The 23,060-nt window shown below is 37.6% G+C and overlaps 1 protein-coding gene across 3 annotated transcripts in view; it reads right to left on the reverse strand.

Annotated features, from left to right (window-relative positions):
* The window catches only part of LOC138694624 (neural-cadherin-like), a 1,043,497-nt gene that overhangs the window by 941,290 nt on the left and 79,147 nt on the right, over nucleotides 1-23,060 (reverse strand). For all 3 annotated transcript variants that reach the window (XM_069818545.1, XM_069818553.1, XM_069818562.1), the window contains exon 3: nucleotides 6,080-7,592. In XM_069818545.1, the coding sequence (XP_069674646.1) occupies nucleotides 6,080-7,472 (1,393 nt within the window). In that variant the 5' untranslated portion in view covers nucleotides 7,473-7,592. The remainder of the gene's footprint in view (nucleotides 1-6,079; nucleotides 7,593-23,060) is intronic.

Raw genomic sequence — 23,060 nt, forward strand, 5'->3', positions numbered from 1 at the left:
TGTACATTGTTGTCCTAAATATAGATTGCTATCGAACTGTGGTGTGTTGTATAAAATAAAACATTTTTTTTTAATTTAAGTATGAATTTTACAAAAGTATTCTATTCCTTTTTTTAATGTGGTTGGCGTTTATCGACTTCTGCTTTAACTAATGAAGAGACGAATATCGAGTTTTGCAAAAGATCGCAGTTTTCAATGCCTTATAACAACAGAGTTTGTCGACTTTAGCTAAAACTGATTTTACAGGAATACGCGGAACATAAATGTTGACATAAAACCACCAAAAACTCAATTTTGAAAATTTTGGCGTTTAGCAACTTTTGAAAGAACGCTCCTCAATTGTAAATAAGATATGCCTAATATTTTTTATGCTCGACCATGCCGAAATGTAGTAATTATACACCTGGTAGCAGTCCTTTAATGCATGTCATTAAAGTACACCTACTCATTAAAGTACAGGTGTTCAGCCAATGACAACTCAGCTTACAAGTGTCCAGCCAATGACAAGTCAACTTTGTACCGTTATAAAACCGCAAGTATCGATTATTCTCGGATATGCAATAGAAAGAGAATTAGCGAAAAGTCACGGAGGCTGGAAATCCAATATTGTCGCAGAAGGTTATGTTCTGTTACTATAATAATTAGCGTTAATTGTAAATAATATTCGAATAAATTCAATTTGTCATCTCGTTTTTCAATGTCGAATTCAATAATCAAGGTTATATCAAGTTTAACGGGATTACATCAAGGTCAATGACATTATTGTTCGTCGGAAAAAATCAATACTTTCGCGTCTGCGCACATCTCACAATTCACGACCTAGAACAAGGTCACTTCCGATCTTGTCAGATACAAATAAAATGTATACATCTGAATAATTTCAAGTTAGAAATATGGTAGAGCATAAAAAGTCGTATGAAACTCGCCTATAATGGTAATTAAGAAGTTCGTATGAAAATTATTATTATTAATTACTATCATTATAGGCTCGTTGTATAATGTACTATTATTGATTAATATCGGAAAATTTCCATTGGCACCTCGTAATTAAAGGGAAAAAAAAATAAGAGAAGAGTCGACGTGAGATTAGATGACTTGTGGACACAAATTCAAGCCTTTCGTAACGAAATCGACATACACAATACATTAGTTTAATCAGCATGAGCAGACGAGAAGATGATATTTTATCCTTAAAGAGTTTCTTACATTCAGAACTGGTGCAGCAAAATGAATAAATATAGGCAACGTAGAAGAGGAATATAAATATTTCATGAAAAGGCTGTAATAAAGTATGAAAGAGGCGGCTGAATAAATCAGCATACCGAGCGAGGCGCGAATACGGCGTTCGCATCTTCAAATGCGAAGTACGTTCTGTACCGAGATGTAGGGTCCATTACATTTTTAAAAAATCCAGTAAACATATCGTATAAATATATGAAAAATAATACTTAAGAAACCAATACCTAAGCTGAAATTATATTTACAGATCACATACGAAGTCGGACAATAAAGTAACGAGACTGATTTAAAAAAAAAAAAAAAACTTTTACTTACATTTTTAACCAACTACTGTAATCACTTTCAAAGTAGTCCCCTTGAGACTGCACTGACTATAATGCGATAACAAAGCATTTCCGGATTCATGCTGATATAACCTTTTTTTCTTCTCTACATATATGAGGAATCCATACTTGAAGTTTTGCCTACCATATTCGATACATTCTGTATGCCAAGGGGTAAGCGGACTGGCCGATAGAGGTCACAGTCCAACGTATGAACAACGATGTACTGCTCCAAATAGACACACGACAGTCATGAAATGACCTTGAAGTTAAGGCGACTATGTGATAGGCCTATGATATTTGTCAGCCAACTTTACAATTCACAGTTACGATTAACCTCCACATTTCCGCTTTTCGGTCCAATCACTTTAATATCTATCCATATAGTATCTTTTGTTGAAACTGATCAGAAAGAGAAAAAATAATTGGCTGGGTCATTGGTTGAGAAGAAACTGCCTTCTGAAGGATGCACTGGAAAGAATGGTGAACGGGAGAAGAGTTCGGGCCAGAAGAAGATGTCAGATGATAGACGACATTAAGATATAAGTATCGATCATATAAGAAGACAAAGATTTTGTTTTGTTGGGTTATTTTACGACGCTGTATCAACATCTCAGGTTATTTAGCGTCTGAATGAAATGAAGGTGATAATGCCGGTGAAATGAGTCCGGGGTCCAACACCGAAAGTTACCCAGCATTTGCTCGTATTGGGTTGAGGGAAAACCCCGGAGGAAACCTCAACCAGGTAACTTGCCCCGACCAGGATTCGAACCCGGGCCACCTGCTTTCGCGGTCAGACGCGCTGACCGTTACTCCACAGGTGTGGACGAAGACAAAGAGAAAGGCAGAAAATAGGAAAGACTGGAGAATGCTGGGTTTGCAGTAAAAGACCTGCCCTTGGGCAGAACACTATGAATGAATTAATACTATATTTGTTCATTGATTATTATTATTATTATTATTATTATTATTATTATTATTAACACACTATCCATTTTCTTCAGCATCATCTTGTCTAATTCTTATCATTATTTTATACCCACTGTTTTGTGTTAATACGAGTGGATATATTCATTTACCAAGTATTTCCCCTTTAATTCCTATCTTTCTGTTTTAATTGCATTGATCTATCCTTCCCGATCTATCATATTCTCTCTCGTACTGTACCTGGACTGTCTCACTTTCATTTCTCGCTTTTCTATTTAAATATTGCATATTCCTTTCATTAATTATTTGCAATACTTTTTTACTCAATACTCAAATCCACCTACTCTTATTCCTTCTTTCCCAGCTATTTTCTTCTAAATTATTTGTAGACCTATACATTCTACTCGTAATTTTCCATATTTTACAACACTTACATCACTTATTCTTTCCATACTATTCTCTCCTATATTTATTTACGTACTTAATCTCTTTCTCTTTGTTCCTACTAACTCCCTCTTTTATTGCTTCTTTCCGTATATTTGTATGTAGAGTACTCATACAGTTACAGTACCCCTGATGTTACTCCCAATCCACAACACTGATTCACTTAATTTAATTACTAATTTCTCTCTCTTTCACTTCTCATTTCATTCTGATATTCATTCGCTTTAATTTATTGTTAAAGCGACTATAAATAAAACCTAAGATTACAAAAAAAAAAAAAAAAAAGCTAAGTATACAAATTCCAAAGTGAATTCAACACAAATTCTTCGACGAGTAAATTGTGCAAAGAATAAAAGGCAGTAACTTACTTTCTTGATTCCGTCTTTGAATATAAGTAAATATAATTATATTCAAAATTTTTAGATAGGAATATACATAATTGAAGTAACATTTGTTGTGTAATGGTGAATATCTGAAAACATGCAAATTACGAAGTACAATATGCACGAAAACAAACCACTAAAATTCTCTCTTGGCTACTGTCATATTTACCTAGCAACCAAGTATTTATTTATTTAACGAAATATTTAGCTGCACTGTAGATTCTGTGATTGACTTAGTGCTGCAATTATGGTTCTCACAAAAAGGGAGAAAGTCTTTATTCTTGATTATTATTTTGTTCATATGATCTTAGACGTGCCAATGGCAAGTTTGAAACACGTTCCAGATGGTTTTCATCAAATGTTTCAGAAGCGTCCACCGAGTGACGCGGTTATGTTACAAGTTGATCCATAACGCATATATTCCCGTGGAATACATTTTCCTTAACCATCGCATTCACCTATCTTATCGTTATCATACATCACCTGATGCCTACGTAGGTATAGGGTATGTAAAAGGAGTCCTCTTTATGGGAAATCCATAAGCAACAATTTATTGTGGAAATACGAGAAAAGAAAGTGGCATAACACACAATTTTTCCTGCAACTTCTTTTTTTGTTGTCCATCGCATTCACCTGGCCTTATACCACTCGATGCCTATGTATGGGATATGTTAAAGGAGTCCATCTTTATGGAGAATAATTTTATTGTGGATTTACGGTATGGAAAAATGTGGTAGCTTTGCGTCACCAACTGAAACAACCTCTTATTTGCAAACATGTTTGGAAATCTGCGTAATTGTTATGAATGTTGTATAGAATTAATGGAACGTGTTACAACTTATATAGCTAAGGTGAACCGGGATAATTGTAAATTGGGGCAAGTGTAACTCATGCCATTAAATGCAAAAAGGTGAATTTGTAAAGTGGCGCCAACTACCTAATGTTCATGCTACTAGAAGCTACTTCACAGAGTTCAGAGCCATAGTGGGCTAAGCGCCATTTATTAAAAACGGAGAAAGCAAGGGTTAAAGTTAAGTGAATACCATAATTTAATGAAAATTGACATATCATTTAGTTTTAATGTGTATACTTTATATTACTTGCTATATGTTTCCACTGAATTATGGTAATAACTTCATTTTAACCCTTGTTTTCTACGGTTTTAGTAAATGGCGCTTGGCCCACTAAGGTTCTCAACCCTTCATATATTCTTGAGTGGAAACATTTTCGCGCCCAAAATATAAAATTCTGATTCTATGTGTCCTTTGATTCTTTCAATTTGTTCTTAGGAACATAAGGAATGATGTTTTATTTAGTTTGTGTGTTATTTTGTCATTTAAATATTTGCAGTGCATTAAATGCCCAAAGCACAAAATTTTAATTCCAGTATGTGTCTTTTGATTCTTTAAATTTGTCTTAAGCAGAAGTTCTTACGAACATAAAGAATGCTTTTTATTTACTTTGTGTGTAATTTTGTCATTTAAATATTTATAAAATCCTCGTTCTATGTGTCTTTTGATTCTTTCAATTTATCTTAAGAACAATTTCTTAGGAATATAAAAAAAGTTCTTAGGAATATTAGAAAAAAAGTTCTTAGGAACAAAAAGAATGCTTTTTATTTAGTTTGTGCGTCATTTTGTCATTTCAATATTTGCAGTGTATTAAATGCCCAAAATATAAAATTCTCCTTCTATACAGAATGTAATATTCTTTTATGACCATTTTCCCTGAGACATATTCTGTTCTTTGCTCGGCCTAGTGTAACCTATGAATCCATAATAGTACATTATGCAACGAGCCTATAATGAAGGTAATTAAGAAGTGAGTATGGATATTTATGAAACGAGCGCAAGCGAGTTTCATAATTTTCATACGAGCTTCTTAATTACCATTATAGGCGAGTTTCATACGACTTTTTATGCTCGACCATATTTCTAACTTGATATTATTAATTTTTTAGCAATGTCCCTATGTTGTGAGATGTGCGCAGACGCGAAAGTATTGATTTTTTCCGAGGAACAGATGTCCACATTGACCTTGCTAGGCCATAAGAACCTACAGAGATAACATTGAAATTAAATTAGACATTGAAAAACGAGATGACAAATTGAGTTTATTTGAATATTATTTACAATTAACGCTAATTATTATAGTAACAGAACATAACCTTCAGCGACAGTATTGGATTTCCAGCCTCCGTGACTTTTCGCTAATTCTCTTTCGATTGCATATCCGAGAATAATCGATACTTGCGGTTTTATAACGGTAGAAAGCTGACCTGTCATTGGCTGAACAGTTGTAACCCGAGTCGTCATTGGCTGAAAGACCTGACCTTTAATGAGTAGGTGTACTTTAATGACATGCATTAAAGGTCTGCTACCAGGTGTATAATTACTACATTTCGGCATGGTCGAGCATAAATATATTTTGCGTTCGCGGATCTCTATTTAATAACGTAATTTTTATTCCTTTTCATCATAGTTAGGTGAGGTAATTGATGGTCATCCGTTCAAATTTTAGACAAATTATAATTTAAATTCAGCAAGTTATTAAATGTCAAAGTTCAACTATTAAATTTATAGGTACCGCTTACTCGTATTTACTTTATATAAAAGCTTCAGTGAGTATGAAATTTTGTTTTATAAAAGTATCCTTAAATTTATTAAAAGGGTTTACTTAGCTGAAGTTCATAAGAGCAGTATCCACTTTCAGTACTGTTTGTTTTGGCGCATATTGTAACTATATACAAAGTAGTGTACTCACCTCCAGTTCCCGGTCCAGCGTTAGTGATGGTGACCCAGAAATCAATTGTCTTCTCGGGGCCGAGCTCTTCATAGTCCCACTTCTTCTTGACGCGGACGGCTCCGTTAGGTTCCACAGTGACCCAGGGGTTCTCGTCTCGAATCTTGAACGTCTCTCGCTCCGTCTCCTTCTCCAGTTGGAAGACGACGCGGCCCTCGGTCTCGCCGTCCGCCTCTGTGAACTCGATCCTCTTTGTCGGCCTGACGGCACGCGTGACGCGGCGCTTTGCGATGCGGTGGGCTTGCGGCTCATCCAGATGCTGGAGCTGATCCTCCTGGGGCAGCGAGTTGAACTGCAGCCACACCTGGGCCGGAACCTCGGACGTACGACTCGGGGTTCTCAAATCATGAGCCTCTACAGTGATTTCATACTCCACGTCTTCTCCAAGTGTACTGGGTGGCTCTCCTGCGAGCAGCAGGTCTCCGGTTTGGGGTACTATCACCACTAGATTGCTTGGAACTGCGAGGCGGTAAGCAACTTTGTCCCCATCGGCGTCTGTGGCCGAAACGGTGCCCACAGCGGCGAAACGCTTCCAGATGTTAGTCACTGTTCCATTGTCTTCTATGCTCTTCTTAGCGTCACCCAAAGAGAAGCGATACACTCGTTTTGTAAACACCGGACTATTGTCATTTTCGTCTAGCACTGCTATTTTAACTTTCGTAAGAGCTTTATCGATGCCGCGGCCATCAGCCGCCTGTACCGTTAGAGTATAGCTAGGGGTAGTTTCTCTGTCCAAGGGACGCGCCGTTACGAGACGAACACCGACAACGTCTCCTTCCAGGGGCGTCTTGGAAGTGCTACCCAAGGTATCGTTATCCCCATCAAAACTCTCCTGCAGGGCGAAGGCTCCGTCCTCGTTACCAGCCACGATGGCATACCTCACAGGAAGACCCCCGACTCCGCCACCGGTGGCCTGAAGCCGAGGGACACCCTGGACTCTGGTGCCTGCCGCGGAGTTCTCCGGCACTTCCCCACCCTCGTAGAGTTCCTTCTGGAATCGCAGCATATCCCGGCGGTCTAGCACGTAAAGCTGTAGGGTGTGGGTGGCGGTGCTGTTGGGCGTCTCCTCGAGCACCACCAAGTTCACAGGCCGGTTGACCAGCGGGCTCAAGTCCGATGTCGTCATCACTAAGCCGTCTTCTAGGACGGTGAAGAACTCCGAGAATCCCGTCTCCAGCAGGCGGTAGTTCATGAGTTGCTGGCCGCCTTCGAACTTCTTGATGCTGTAGCCAGGGTAGATGTCATGTGGGATGACTGCGATGCTACGTCTGATGGCGAGACCCGCTGCTGACGATCCTCCAGGGTTGAGGAGGGTTGCCACGGCCACCACGAGGGCTAACGCAAGGCCCTCCATGTTCCGCAGACTCTGCACTGACCTGTCCTTTAAACGACGAGCGATGGGAGGGGGTGACCCGACCCCGCACTCACACACTGAACCAACGTCGGCGCCTCAACACATGGATATGGCTTCCAACTGCAAAGAAAACAAAATCAGCGTTATTTACATTTCAAAGTGAACATAATAATACACACGAAAAATAGAGAAACGAAATTGTTGCTATTATATTTCGATCGAAAGCGATGTTAATAGCGGCCTGCTTTGCACGCAGGTGGACGTACCGTCATCGTCACAGGATACACGTGCGTTTGTATTGGTTGAAATCATAATTAGATTAGACCGAACAGACTGAAAGACACATATCCCCCACACAGACCTCTCAATAAACTCAACTGACTAAATGTGGAATCTCTACATGGACTACACAAGTTTCGTCTTTATTGGTTGAAGATTACATACAATTGGACCCACGACAGTTGAAGATACACCCCATCCTAGACAGGGATTGTCACTAGGGTCAGGATTTCAATGACTGCATCTTCTTTTTTACGATAGAAGGGCGATGCTGTGTTGAAAATAAACGTGACTCATAACATCTTGAGTGAAATTAAATCATTTTTATAGGTTACTTTTTTGCTATTTTTCTAGAACAGGGCATTTTTTTGCTGTTTTATGCAATTTTAAGATAATTTTTAAATGAAAAGTAATTTTCATTTTTAACTAGTTTCAATGTACCTATTATCAAAATATTAATGAACATCAATTTTCAGAATCTTCACCCCTACATATTTTGTTCGAACTTGGACTAGTCCAACTGCAGGGGTTCATTCCTATTGTCAACAGGTGAGAGACGAAACTTCCTCTTTACAGAGTGTGAGGGTGTCGGTACCTGCTATGTATTGTTTGAGGATCCTTTCCATTCTGCATCTGTGATTCAGTTTCTCAGAGCCCGTGTCTCAGTTAAGTGTTAAATCATGCCGAAAGTAAAAACAAGTACTTCCGCGAAATTAAAACAGTTTGCTTCGGAGTACGGTGACACTGTATTTTCAAAGCGACGATGGTATTCTGTACTGTAAAATTTGTGATGTGAAAATGGCAGCAGAAATGAGATTCACCATTGACCAACATGCAAATAGAGAAAAACATAGGCGAGGTCTTGAAGCACAGAGACAAAGAAAAATGCAACGAGTGAGAAATAATTTGTGTATGAAGATCAAAATAATAAAGGTAATTTTAAGTTTTTTTTAATGTCATTTTTCATCCATTTTAAGGTTATAAAATCATTTTAAAGTCTTCTTTTTTTTTTTTTTTTTTTTTAAGTATTTTAGGTCATTAAAATCCGGACCCTAGTTATCACCCAAGAGAGGCTACCGTAAGATCCGTGCCTCGGGTAACCTGTCGGCACATCCTTTGATCGTGGATGTTAACGAAGCTTTGGAAAGTACTATACTACTGACCGGACAGTTTAAAAGTCCTGAAGTATGGCTCGGACGGCCGGCGGCCCGAGCCCCATGCAGTCGCTGGCATTCCCCTCCATGAAAGCGCGACGCTCTTCCCGCCTGCCTTCGAATCTCTAGTTTTGGGAGCCATATTTGTTTAAAAGTGCACCCTCTTGTACCTTTGAACATAAAACATGTTGTACCATGGAACATGTTCCAAAGTACACGATACTATCGGTTTTGTTTTTCTATTATTTTAAGATCATGTCACGAAGTAAGCCTGGAATTAAAGAGGTCCCCAATTGATTCGGATGCCTTGAAGAAAGCTGTTGAAGCAGTTGTTGCTTCTCCAGGAAATAAAATCTCAATCAGAGAAGCCAGCTCTGGTTTATGATGGCAAATACATTTTAAACATTATGATTGTCAGTTTTTACAGCTACATTCCCACCTATATTCCATGTGTTCCAGCTTACAAGAGGGTATGTTCCAATGTACATGAATCTGTTGTATCTTTGAACACATTACATATCCCTTCATTTTATTTTTCCCATCCTTAATAGATCTGTAAAACAGGAAAATATATATAGGAAGTTGTAAAGGAATCTTCAATAATTATTTCAAGCATTTTTTTCACTTAAAAATTTCATTTCCCAAAATTTAAAAAAAAAAATAAATGTGAAAAGTGTTTAAAGGTACAACAGTACCCCCTAATAACACATGACGACGATGCTGATGATATTAATAAAATTATTATTATTATTATTATTATTATTATTATTATTATTATATTATTATTATTTCTTTTGCATCTGGTGAGTTTATGATGTCGATTCTTCGTGGAAAGCTGTTACTTGAACTGTTCGGTTAATGCTGTTGTTCTGAACGACTAACGTTGATTCGCAATTCTCGCGTAAGTGAGGGCGAAATAGGCAAAAGGATTCAATCCTAGCCTCCTGAGTCCTGAGAGTATAGTATACTATACCATACTTCATGCATGATTATGATATAAATAAGATAGGCTACGTGCAGATACCCGAATTATAGTATAATATACCTTCGTATTTTGTGCTCTAATCGTAACCTGCAGAATTTTTTCAGCATTTTATCTCATGTCAGTGACTTTTTTTTTGAAGTGTAGAATTATACTGAACTTTAAAAATAAAACAAATGTCTCAGGACTCAAGTTAACGCAGATGTTGCCAATAATAATAATAATAATAATAATAATAATAATAATAATAATAATAATAATAATAATAATAATAATAATAATAATGCTGTCTGTACTTGATAACATTTTGTTTTTCCACAAGCTAGCACAAGGAACGAATACAGTATATTGCACCAAATCGTTTGATAGAAGACATAAATCAACTTACTGTAGAGCTAAAAAGAAATCTGGTGTAATATGGTTAGGTAATAATAGTTCTGTACCGATTAAGAGAAGTTATTTTGAATATTGGAAAACTTTGTGACGACCATTTTCGAGCGACAGGAATACAGAAGCAAAGTTATTTAACTATTCCACTGCATAGTCTAGAATTGGTACTGTTACATGTAAAATTCATAGGATTAATGAGCTTTCTAGTTGGATATTTGGCATTGCTAAAAGGGAAGTTTTATTTGAATTTCTTATTAAGCCTGCTCTCCTATTTGGCCATTCTGAAGTCGATGTCACGCGACGTTCTCGTAAGAGATTCTTATCGGCCATCACTGTGCACGACCATTTCAACACGGCTTCTGAACTTCGTGACGAATTCATCCAAGGACTGCCAACTTTCAAGCTTAAAACATCTTGGGTCTCCTACAAAAAGTAAAAAAAGAAAGAAAGAAAGAAACAACAGCTGACGAAAGAGAAAACTAATACAGAAAGCAATATGTGTGTGGAAAGATAGTATCATGGACAGAAAGTACTATGGGCAGGAAACAAAATGGAAATAACTAAGTAGTACTGTAATACCAACAGATTACATTATGAAAAAACAAAAATAAAAAAAGTACTTGTGCAAGTGGTACTATGAAACGAAAAAACAATGGGAAGAAAATAATATGAAAAGAAAGTAATATGAGCAGGTATAAATATGGATAGAAGAAAGTAATAAAATTAAATTGCACTATGAAAAGAAAGCACCGTGAAAAGAAAGTAATATGAGCTGGAAGCAAAATGGATTGAAACCAATATGAAAGCAATAATAGCAAAGTGCCCTATGAAAAGAAAGCACTCTGGAAAGAAAGCAATATAGAAGAAAGTAATAAGAGCAAGTTACACTATGAGAAAGCACACTGGAAAGAAAGTAATATGAGCAGGTAGCAATAAGGCTAGAAATAAATATGGAAGAAAGTAATAAGAGCAAGTTACACTATGAGAAAGCACCCTGGAGAGAAAGTAATATGAGCAGGTAGCAATAAGGCTAGAAATAAATATGGAAGAAAGTAATAAGAGCAAGTTACACTATGAGAAAGCACCCTGGAGAGAAAGTAATACGAGCAGGTAGCAATAAGGCTAGAAATAAATATGGAAGAAAGTAATAAGAGCAAGTTACACTATGAGAAAGCACCCTGGAGAGAAAGTAATATGAGCAGGTAGCAATAAGGCTAGAAATAAATATGGAAGAAAGTAATAAGAGCAAGTTACACTATGAGAAAGCACCCTGGAGAGAAAGTAATATGAGCAGGTAGCAATAAGGATAGAAAGCAATATGAAAGAAAGTAATAAGAGCAAATTACACTAATGTATTTATGTAGTCCACATCTGTGGAGTAACGGTCAGCGCGTCTGGCCGCGAAACCAGGTGGCCCGGGTTCGAATCCCGGTCGGGGCAAGTTACCTGGTTGAGGTTTTTTCCGGGTTTTCCCCTCAACCCACTACGAGCAAATGCTGGGTAACTTTCGGTGCTGGACCCCGGACTCATTTCACTTTCATTTCATTCAGACGCTAAATAACCTAGATAACCTAGGTGTCGTAAAATAACCCAAAAAAAATGTATGTATGTATTCACACTGCAAATGGGTAATACCCGGCGGCAGTAGTACCTAATTACACACAATAATGACAATTAATAAACACAATTAATAATAAACAACTAATAATATTAATAATAGTAATTAATACTAATAATAAATAGGCTAGTAATAGTAATAACAATAATAACAATACTATAATAATATTAACAAGGAGAATCCTAAATTGAAGAACAAAAAGCATCGTGGAAAGAAAACAATATGAAAAAGTAATATAAGCAAGTAGCAATATGGAAGAAAGTAATAAGAGCAAATTGCACTATCAAAAGAAAGCACCCTGAAAAAAATGGATAGATTACGAACAGGTAGCAATAAGGATAGGAAGTAATATGGAAGAAAGTAACAAGAGAAAATTGCATTATCAAAAGTAATCACCGTGGAAAGAAAATATGGAAAGGAAGTAATATGAGTAGGTAGTAATACGGATGGAAAGCAATATGGAAGAAACAAATAATAGCAAAGTACACTATGAAAAGAAAGCACAGTGGAAAAAAAAAAACAATATAAAGAAAGTAATATGAGCAGGTAATAATATGGACAAAAAGCAATATGAAGTAAAGGATATTTTGTACTATGAAAATAAAGCACACTAGAAAGAAAACAATAGGACAGAAAGTAATATGAGCAGATTGCACTATGAGAAGAAGGCACCTTGGAAAGAAAACAACACGAAGAGACAGTAATATGAGTAGATGACAATATTGATACAATATGGAAGAAAGTTATATGAGCAGATTGCACTATGAAAAGAAAGCAATTTGATCAATATAATTTATAAACTATATATTATTATATTTGCGATTATTTTTGTGCCTTAAAACTGCGGTCCAAGAAAATAAATTAGGCCTATATACAGTAATTATTCGACTAAAACATGTAATGCACAAGATCAAGGATGCATAGTAATTTATCTTCCCAGACTTCTACGGTTCATAAAAATTAATAACTACTACATACACAATTATAATTTTCGCTGCGAGCTATACAGACAACAAAGTTTCCTTCTCCGTATGAACACAAGAGGCATGTAGCTATTTAAGCTGAAATTAGTATTGATATCAAGATAACCTCTCCTGTGTTCCGAAGGAGAGAGAATTGAAAGATCTTTCATACAACTAGAGAGTTAATGACAGCTCTGTTACAGACAATATTAATGGACTACGACCCTTAAGAGCCTGCATAACTAATCGATCAAAACTTGAGATAGCCCTCTCTTCGTTCAATCCCTGATCCACTACAGTTCCTTTTTGAATATTTTAGAATAAAACTTAAAAGAGGGGGAACTATAACATTCTTATGTTTTAAATCAATGTTGATTTAAGCAGGGGGAGCTCTGATCTCGCAGAATTCACTGTCTACATTTTCTTAATTAACAGTTTAATTCAACCGCAATTTTATTATCTTCTTAAATCAGGAAATGAATTTCACAAAAATTGTCTGTCAATTTTATTAACTTTATGAAACCTCTTATGATTAAGAATGCCGTTATAAAACAATGTATGTCAGTTCCTCATAAACGACAGCTTTTCATTACAGTCATTATTCAAATGCTAGGAAGTGATTGAAATACGACATAAGACTGAAAGTAAAAGCAAAATACTTCGAGAAAACCCAACTCGAAATCACGTTACAAGCCTTGGGAAAAAAGATGGATATCAAACTTTCGTCTTATTTCTGGGGTGATCCACCACAAAGAATCAAACATCACAAGTTATCAATTTCTTTCACAGTACTCCTATATGTTGCATGTAATATCTCCGTGCTCGTTGTGTGTTGTATTTGTCCATGAATGGAGAAGGAATAGAAGTATTTTGAAAGTAATAATAAAAAATTTAAGAAAGAGAAGAAAGAAGGGATCCCAGAACAAAGGGATAGAAGAAAACTCGTAGAAAAAGAGAACGTGAATAGAAGACAGAAATATAGCTAAGTAGGGTAGAATAGAGCAGAGAAGAGGATATAAAGAAACAAAAGGGAAGATGAAGTGAATAAACAACAGAAGATAAAGTCTAGAAGGGGAAGGGAAAGTGACGGAAGAGAACAAGAAATAAATAAGAGGGATAAAAGTGAAGGAGTTGAAAAAATGACTAAATAGAAGAGAGAGAATTGACGAAAGGAGAGAAAAATGTCGAAAGAGGAAAGAAAAAGTGATAAAATAGAGTATAAAGAAGTGACGAAATAGAAGAGAAAGACGTTACGAAGAATGGAAAGTGACGAAAGAAAAGAGAAAGAAGTGACGAAAGAAGAGAAATAAATGACGAAAGAGGAAGGAAAGAAGTGACTAAAGAGAAAAGAAAGAAGTGACGAAAGAGAAAGGAAAGAAGTGACGAAAGAGAAAGGAAAGAAGTGACGAAAGAGAAGGGAAAGAAGTGACGAAAGAGAAGGGAAAGAAGTGACGAAAGAGAAGGGAAAGAAGTGACGAAAGAGAAGGGAAAGAAGTGACGAAAGAGAAGATAAAGAAGTGACGAAAGAGAAGAGAAAGAAATGACGAAAGAGAAGAGAAAGAAGTGACGAGAGAGAAGAGGAAGAGAAAGAAGTGACGAGAGCGAAGAGGAAGAGAAAGAAGTGACGAGAGAGAAGAGGAAGAGAAAGAAGTGACGAGAGAGAAGAGGAAGAGAAAGAAGTGACGAGAGAGAAGAGGAAGAGAAAGAAGTGACGAGAGAGAAGAGGAAGAGAAAGAAGTGACGAGAGAGAAGAGGAAGAGAAAGAAGTGACGAAAGAGAAGAGAAAGAAGTGACGAAAGAGAAGAGAAAGAAGTGACGAAAGAGAAAGGAAAGAAGTGACGAAAGAGAAAGGAAAGAAGTGACGAAAGAGAAAGGAAAGAAGTGACGAAAGAGAAAGGAAAGATGTGACAAAGAGAAGAGATATAAGTGATGAAAGACAAGAGAGGGAAATTACAAAAGAGAAGAGCAAGGCGCGAATAAAGTGAAAAGATGTGAAGATAAACAAAGAGAAAGGTAATGAATAGAATACAAGGAATAAAATCGAAAAAAAAAGATAAAAGAAGAGGCTGGGGACCTGGAAAGAGTGGAGGAGAATGAGACAGGTGACTAGGAGTAAAAGAAATGGAGAAAATGGAAGAAAATAAAAGTGGATAGAGGAGAAGAATGTGGCAAAAGGATAACAATTTCTATACTGCTTTTTTTTTTTAACGGTTATTCTTTGTACACCGTACATGTTTTAGTTATCTGAAACATGTGTGAGCTGAAGACTTAACGTATAAGCCGAGGAAGCTGATAATCTGTGGGTTTATTGGAAAAGTCCAAGTACTAATTAGACGCCAGCCCTTTTCTTGTCCCTCTTTAACATCACTGGATTGAAACCAGGAGCAAGTCATAAGTTTCCGCGGAGAAGCAGCACGTGGGACATTCCCATCTACGTCCTGTGCAAATGCCACACGTTTGTACCGTAAATTACCGCTGCGTAATTATACATGTTTACCTCCAATTACTTGGCGTAGTTTACGAGAGTGTTAAAAAAAACAGATGCCTTCTGGGAAGGTCGATTCATCTAACCGTGAACTTCCGTGAGACCTGCAATGGATTTTTATGAGTGTAAGCGAAAATTTAAACTTCAAGATAGTGACTGGAATTCTTATGTGGCTCTGTATCATTATCAGCAATTTTTAAAAGACCTACAGATTATAAAACGAATTCATGACCGCGGGACATTCCCAACGTACTAGGCTATCAAAAGTAATATGTAGATCCGGTGATCTGTTCCAAGGCAAGATCCTTTCACCGCGATTCTTCGTTTTTTTTAAATTAAAATTTTCAGACAAATTCGACAGAATAGGCTATATTCAGATAATTCATGTACAAAATCCCAAATGCAGTATTCTGAATGGCAATTTCTCCCAAAAAGACGAGAATCTCGTGTGTAATATTCCGCATCAATTTTCCATCTTTCATTTCTTCGACACACTCTTTGACTCGACATTACACTACACAAACACACCCCCACAGGAAACAAAACAAAAGGAGCCAAGACCAGCAACGACCAGTTCTGATGATGGCCGATAGCAGGCCGAAACATGTTAACAAGGTAACAAAAAATTTAACACGTAAAAGATATTTAATACGTTTTCCAAAGTAAAATAGAATTTTGGAAAATGAAACCAAGTAAAGGTCAAGTAATTTTCCCATCTAATTACGTTCCACAGAACCGACACCAAGTCAAGATCAGATAAAGGAACAATATTCACCTGATCTCCTCGGTGGCCGACTTGCCTTGAAAAGACTACTTCCGAGTCGGGAACTATTCTTCAACTGCCTCTCTCTCCAAAGCGAACTCCACACAGATAGATTCAGAATAGAAACAGCGACTGACAAATCAGTTATTGGGCCGACCAAATGATGTCGCCAACATAAAAAGACAAATATACCGTTACATCTGCCCATCCCCGTATAAGAACATTCTGCACAGATTCCCTTCCTTCCAAACTTCTTCCTTTCTTCTTTCAGATCTTTCTTCTTCTGTATTTACCTTCCTTCCTTCCTTCTTATTTTCTTTATTTTTGTCCCTACTGCCACCTAGCCCTTTTATGTCTCATTTTCTTTCTCTCTTTATTTCTCCCTATAATTGTTTCTTCCTTCCTTCCTTCCTGGCAACTTAACTCGTTCAGTCTGTCAAATCTGCTATTAACAAGATTCGCACTTAAAATCCAACTCTACGACAAGAAGAGAGAGTTTAAAACATTTTTTCTCAACGAGTGATATATTGAACGGTCCAAAAAAACGTTACACTTGCGTAGCATGCTTCTTTGTAGTAGAAAATAGGCAGTAGACCTAAGACATTAAGCAGTATCTCCACTTGAAAATGCCCTCCGAAGTGACATTGTCGGAAACAATAGCACTTGGAGAGCTACTTCTCGTTCGATATCACGGCCAGCAGACGGCATGGTTTTCCAATATAATACTTTCCGCCTACTCCAGCTACGCCAACTTCTTACAAGGGGAAAAATTGAAGTGAAGAGGGACGCCGCGCCGCCGAGAGGGGGACTCTGGTTACTAGGCAACGTGACGGAGTGCAGCACGCACGCTAACCCCGCCCATTACTACACAGCCCAGCCTACAATCATGTACCATTATTTTTAAATAAAAGCGTGATCCCTCCACGGCGCGCTGTGACCATAACAAAGAACAACATAGTGGAATTCCAAATTCGACCGCCGGCTGCCTCGCTTTTTATATTTGTTTTCTTCACACCCTCGAGGCCACAGCTTTTGTAAGGAACCCGCGATCTTCAAACTAACAATTATTTTATTCTCTTCTTTCCAGCAATCCAGCCTTCGTCAACAGGTAAAAAGTTTTCCATTGTTATGAAGAACAAAACGTTACGACGGAGTTAAAATGAATCGATTTGAAGATTCTGACGAAATTACACGCTAATGTCGAAAATGGGGTTAATGGCGCATATTGTCTGCCTCTCTCCCTGACTGTCCACCTTCCTGTTCGTATCGCTCTGTCTATCCGTCTACTTTTACCGTGCCTACTTCTTTACTTGCCTATGTCTCTTCTGTGTAGGTCTACCCTTCTCTATTCCCTCTCTACTTACCCGCCTTTCTGCATAACTCTCATTCTCTTTTTCCCCCACCTTTCCACATATCCATCTTCCTCTATATTCATACCTTTGTGCTTGCTTACCTATATTTCTCCGTTTGCCCACCTTTCCGCATATCCATCTTCCTCTATATTCATACCTTTGTGCTTGCTTACCTATATTTCTCCGTTTGCCCACCTTTCCGCATATCCATCTTCCTCTATATTCATACCTTTGTGCTTGCTTACCTATATTTCTCCGTTTGCCCACCTTTCCACATATCCATCTTCCTCTATATTCATACCTTTGTGCTTGCTTACCTATATTTCTCCGTTTGCCCACCTTTCCGCATATCCATCTTCCTCTATATTCATACCTTTGTGCTTGCTTACCTATATTTCTCCGTTTGCCCACCTTTCCGCATATCCATCTTCCTCTATATTCATACCTTTGTGCTTGCTTACCTATATTTCTCCGTTTGCCCACCTTTCCGCATATCCATCTTCCTCTATATTCATACCTTTGTGCTTGCTTACCTATATTTCTCCGTTTGCCCACCTTTCCACATATCCATCTTCCTCTATATTCATACCTTTGTGCTTGCTTACCTATATTTCTCCGTTTGCCCACCTTTCCGCATATCCATCTTCCTCTATATTCATGCCTTTGTGCTTGCTTACCTATATTTCTCCGTTTGCCCACCTTTCCGCATATCCATCTTCCTCTATATTCATACCTTTGTGCTTGCTTACCTATCTTTCTCCATTTGCCCACCTTTCCGCATATCCATCATCATCATCATCATCAGCATCATGGATTAAGCCTTATAAGGCTCGTTCCGGTCTCATTTTTTTTAACACTGTGGAGCCCATCTTGTTTTCGGTCTACCAACATTTCTTCTACCTATTGGGTTATAGTTCATCAGTTTTGGTATGCGGTCTACTTCCATTCTTTGTATATGTTGTTTCCAATCGTTTCTATATTGTTTTATTCTGTCTATTAATTTAAAAATGCTTAGTTCCCTCCTTATATTATCACTTCTTTTCCTATCCAATAAGGTGTAACCTGCTACAGATCTTAGAAATTTCATCTCTGCTGCTTCTATTCTTCTTTCTTCTTTTTTAGTCAGGATCCAAAATTCAGACCCATAAAGCAACATTGGCACTGCCATTACCTTATAAAATTTAATTTTTGTTTCCGCATATCCATCTTCCTCTATATTCATACCTTTGTGCTTGCTTACCTATATTTCTCCATTTGCCCACCTTTCCGCATATCCATCTTCCTCTATATTCATACCTTTGTGCTTGTTTACCTATCTTTCTCCATTTGCCCACCTTTCCGCATATCCATCTTCCTCTATATTCATACCTTTGTGCTTGCTTACCTATATTTCTCCATTTGCCCACCTTTCCGCATATCCATCTTCCTCTATATTCATACCTTTGTGCTTGTTTACCTATCTTTCTCCATTTGCCCACCTTTCCGCATATCCATCTTCCTCTATATTCATACCTTTGTGCTTGCTTACCTATATTTCTCCATTTGCCCACCTTTCCGCATATCCATCTTCCTCTATATTCATACCTTTGTGCTTGTTTACCTATCTTTCTCCATTTGCCCACCTTTCCGCAAATCCATCTTCCTCTATATTCATACCTTTGTGCTTGCTTACCTATATTTCTCCATTTCCCCACCTTTCCGCATATCAATCTTCCTCTATATTCATACCTTTGTGCTTGCTTACCTATATTTCTCCATTTACCCACCTTTCCGCATATCCATCTTCCTCTATATTCATACCTTTGTGCTTGCTTACCTATATTTCTCCATTTACCCACCTTTCCGCATATCCATCTTCCTCTATATTCATACCTTTGTGCTTACTTACCTATCTTTCTCCATTTGCCCACCTTTCCGCATATCCATCTTCCTCTATATTCATACCTTTGTGCTTGTTTACCTATCTTTCTCCATTTGCCCACCTTTCCGCATATCCATCTTCCTCTATATTCATACCTTTGTGCTTGCTTACCTATATTTCTCCATTTGCCCACCTTTCCGCATATCTATCTTTCTCTATTTTCATACCTTCGTGCATATCTATCTCTCTCAATTTCCCCGCGCCTTCCTGCATATCTATCATCCTCTATTGGCCCGCCTTGCTATATATCGATCTTTCTCTATTTGCCCGCCTTTCCTTATATCTGGGCTTAGCTTTCTCTATTTTCATACCTTTGTGTATGGACTTACCTATCTTTCTCAATTTGCCCACCTTCCTGCATATCTATCTTTCTCTATTTGCTCGCCTTCCTGCATATCCATCTTTCTCTATTTACCCGCCTTTCTGCCTAGCTATCTTTCTCCATTTTCTCGTCCTTCGGCATAAGTTATAGACCCTTCTCTATTTGCCTGCCTTCGTGCATATCTACCTTTCCAAATGTGTCCACCTTTCTGCATATCTATCTCTATTTGCCAGTTTTTCTCTACTTACTCACCTTCCTGCACATCTATATTTCTCTATTTTCCCGCAATTCTACATATCGGTCTTCCTCTATTTGTCCGCATTTCTGAGTATCTATCTTTCTATATTTACCCACATTTCTGCATATCTATATTTTTCTATTTATCCGCTTTTCTATAAATCTTTCTCTACTTTCCCGCCTTTCTGTATTATACCTACCTTTCTCTACTTACCCACATTTCTGAATAAACTAAGATATTTTTCTACTTGGCTGCCTCTCTACATAGTCTATCTATCATTCTCTACTTATCCACCTTTCTGCATATCTACATAACTTATCTCTATTTGCACGCCTTTCCGAATAATGTATCTCCCTCCACTTGCCCGACTTTCTACGTATCTATCGTCCCTATTTACCTATCTTTCTGCGTATCTATCTTTCTCCATTTTCCCGCCTTTCTATTTATACATCATTTTCTATTTAACCGGCTTTCAGCATAGCTATCTATCTTTCTGTACTTGTCCAACTTTTCGCATAATTTATAGGCCTATAATCTTTCTGTATTTGCCCACCTTTCCACATATGTATTATATTTCTGTATTTGCCCGCCTTCCCGCATATCTATCTTTCTCTATTTGTCCACCACAATGTTGAATTTTTTTATAGTCTCCTACATAATTCCAAATCCTCTTACTTACTTACAAATGGCTTTTAAGGAACCCGAAGGTTCATTGCCACCCTCACATAACTCCGCCATCGGTCCCTATCCTGTGCAAGATTAATCCAATCTCTACCATCATATCCCACCTCCCTCAAATCCATTTTAATATTATCCTCCCATCTACGTCTCGGCCTCCCTAAAGGTCTTTTTCCCTCCGGTCTCCTCCAAACCCTCTTTTACAAGTAAAAAAAAAATTAGTAAAATCATAACGATTTTGTTTTCTAGTTTTACCTGAAAAGTGCGATGAGCTCAGACATTGGAGATATGACTGCATGTTTCAGGAAATGTTTCCTTTAGCAGCATCAATTTCAAAATTACCTTGCTGAAGAATTACATAAAACTATAACAAAGTAAATTTTGCTCACGAGTGTAACTTGGTATATTTAGTTAAGATCAACTCTATAAACATTACATGAAATAACACATATTTTAAAGTATAAATACAGCACATATTGCACATTTCCATACACGGTGCACGGTATCAACGAACCTGCTTTAATAACTCGGTCGTCTTAGAAACTGTGGAGTTCAGTGTAACTTTATCTTCAACGGCCTTGACAGCTCACCCCTCTTTGAATAGCATATCTTCAAAGGCATCTTATTTTCAAACGCACGCAACCTTGCCCTAACACTCACGGAATATCGATAATATATGACGCTATGTACACGACACATACTCGTATATTTTATGCAACAAGTATGAAGCTGTTACTTGACATGAAGTTTTCCCTTTGTGGTCGCAAGTTCCCAACCATTCGACTGCAGTTGAATGAAGTCGACCTATTTAGAGCCCTCTCCGTACCTGCTCTACTTCCCTCTTAATCCAATTGCGCGGTGAGTGAGTGACATGATCCGGAGAGTCTTGAAGTTCAGTACAGTACATTACACAAAAAATCGACCCTCCAGTTTCTCTGCACTCAAAATAGTAATTTTATCAATATATCTATGAAGAATTAGGCCTATTTCAAAATTGGTGTAGTTATCGATACATCAATTATCAATACAATAATGGTACAACATCGATGTTGTCGATTTCTAGATTTTATTTATTTATTTATTTATTCATTTATTCATTCATTCATTTATTTTTGTCTGTACTGGAATCCCCTCCTGAACACGAGTCTTACTCATTCAGGAATGGGCTAGTTTATCTTTCATTGTATTTATTAACTTGTATTCATTTTAAACTTACTAGCAATAAAAATAAATAAATAAAAATATATATATCGATATCTATAGCTTCCAATCGGGACACAACAGTAGAACAAGTATTTATAACTCTGAAAGAAACGATAAGAATCTTCATTCACTCGAAGTGTTCTGCCCAAGGGCAGGTCTTTCACTGCAAAACCAGCATTCTCCAGTGTCTCCTATTTTCTGCCTTCCTCTTTGTCTCCTCATATGACCCATATATCTTAATTTCGTCTATCATTTGCGGGTTCGATCCCGGCCCAGGTCGATGGCATTTGTGTGTTTAAATACGACAGGCTCATGTCAGTAGGTTTACTGGCATGTAAAAACTCCTGCGGGACAAAATTCCGGCACACCGGCGACGCTGATATAACCTCTGCAGTTGCGAGCATCGTTAAATAAACCATAATTTAATTTCGTCTACCATCTGATATCTTCTTCTGCCCCGAACTCTTTTCCTATTCACCTTTCCTTCCAGTGCATCCTTCAGAAGGCAGTTTCTTCTCAACTAGTATCCCAGTGAATTTCTTTTCCTCTTTCTGATCGGTTTCAGCATCATTCTTTCTTCACCCATTCTTTACAAAACAGCTTCGTTTCTTATTCTGTCTGTCCATTTCACACGCTCCATCCTTCTCCATATCCACATTTCAAATGCTCCTATTCGCTTCTCTTCATTTCGTCGTAATGTCCATGTTTCTGCCCCATACAATGCCACACTCCACACAAAGCACTTCACTAGTCTCTTTCTTAGTTCTTTTTCCAGAGGTCCGCAGAAGATGCTTCTTTTTCTATTAAAAGTTTCCTTTGCCATTGCTATTCTCCTTTTGACTTCTTGGCAGCAGCTCATGGTACTGCTTACAGTAGATACACCCCAAGTATTTGAAGCTGTCCACTTGCTCTACTGTCTCATTTAGAACTCGCAAGTTTACCTTATTTATTTTTCTTCCTATGACCATGGTCTTCGTATTGTTGGCATTTATTATGGAACGCAATATAGTGCTGGTTGTTTTCGTCCCTGAACCTAGAAGTTGATTTTCTTTTCTCTTATATGGAGGAGGAGCCCGAAGGCTTATCGTGCCTACCACTCCTATTCTATCAATGATTGGGAGCCGAACGCCCGCGCTCTTTTAGGCTACAAGTACATCAAGCCACACCGTGAATTTAACCCGACCTATGGTATGGATGATAATAATATGTGAATTAAAGATGGCGAAATGAGCTCGAGGTCT

Source organism: Periplaneta americana, chromosome 1 (genome assembly GCF_040183065.1).
Source record: "Periplaneta americana isolate PAMFEO1 chromosome 1, P.americana_PAMFEO1_priV1, whole genome shotgun sequence".
Taxonomy (NCBI): Eukaryota; Metazoa; Arthropoda; class Insecta; order Blattodea; family Blattidae; genus Periplaneta; species Periplaneta americana.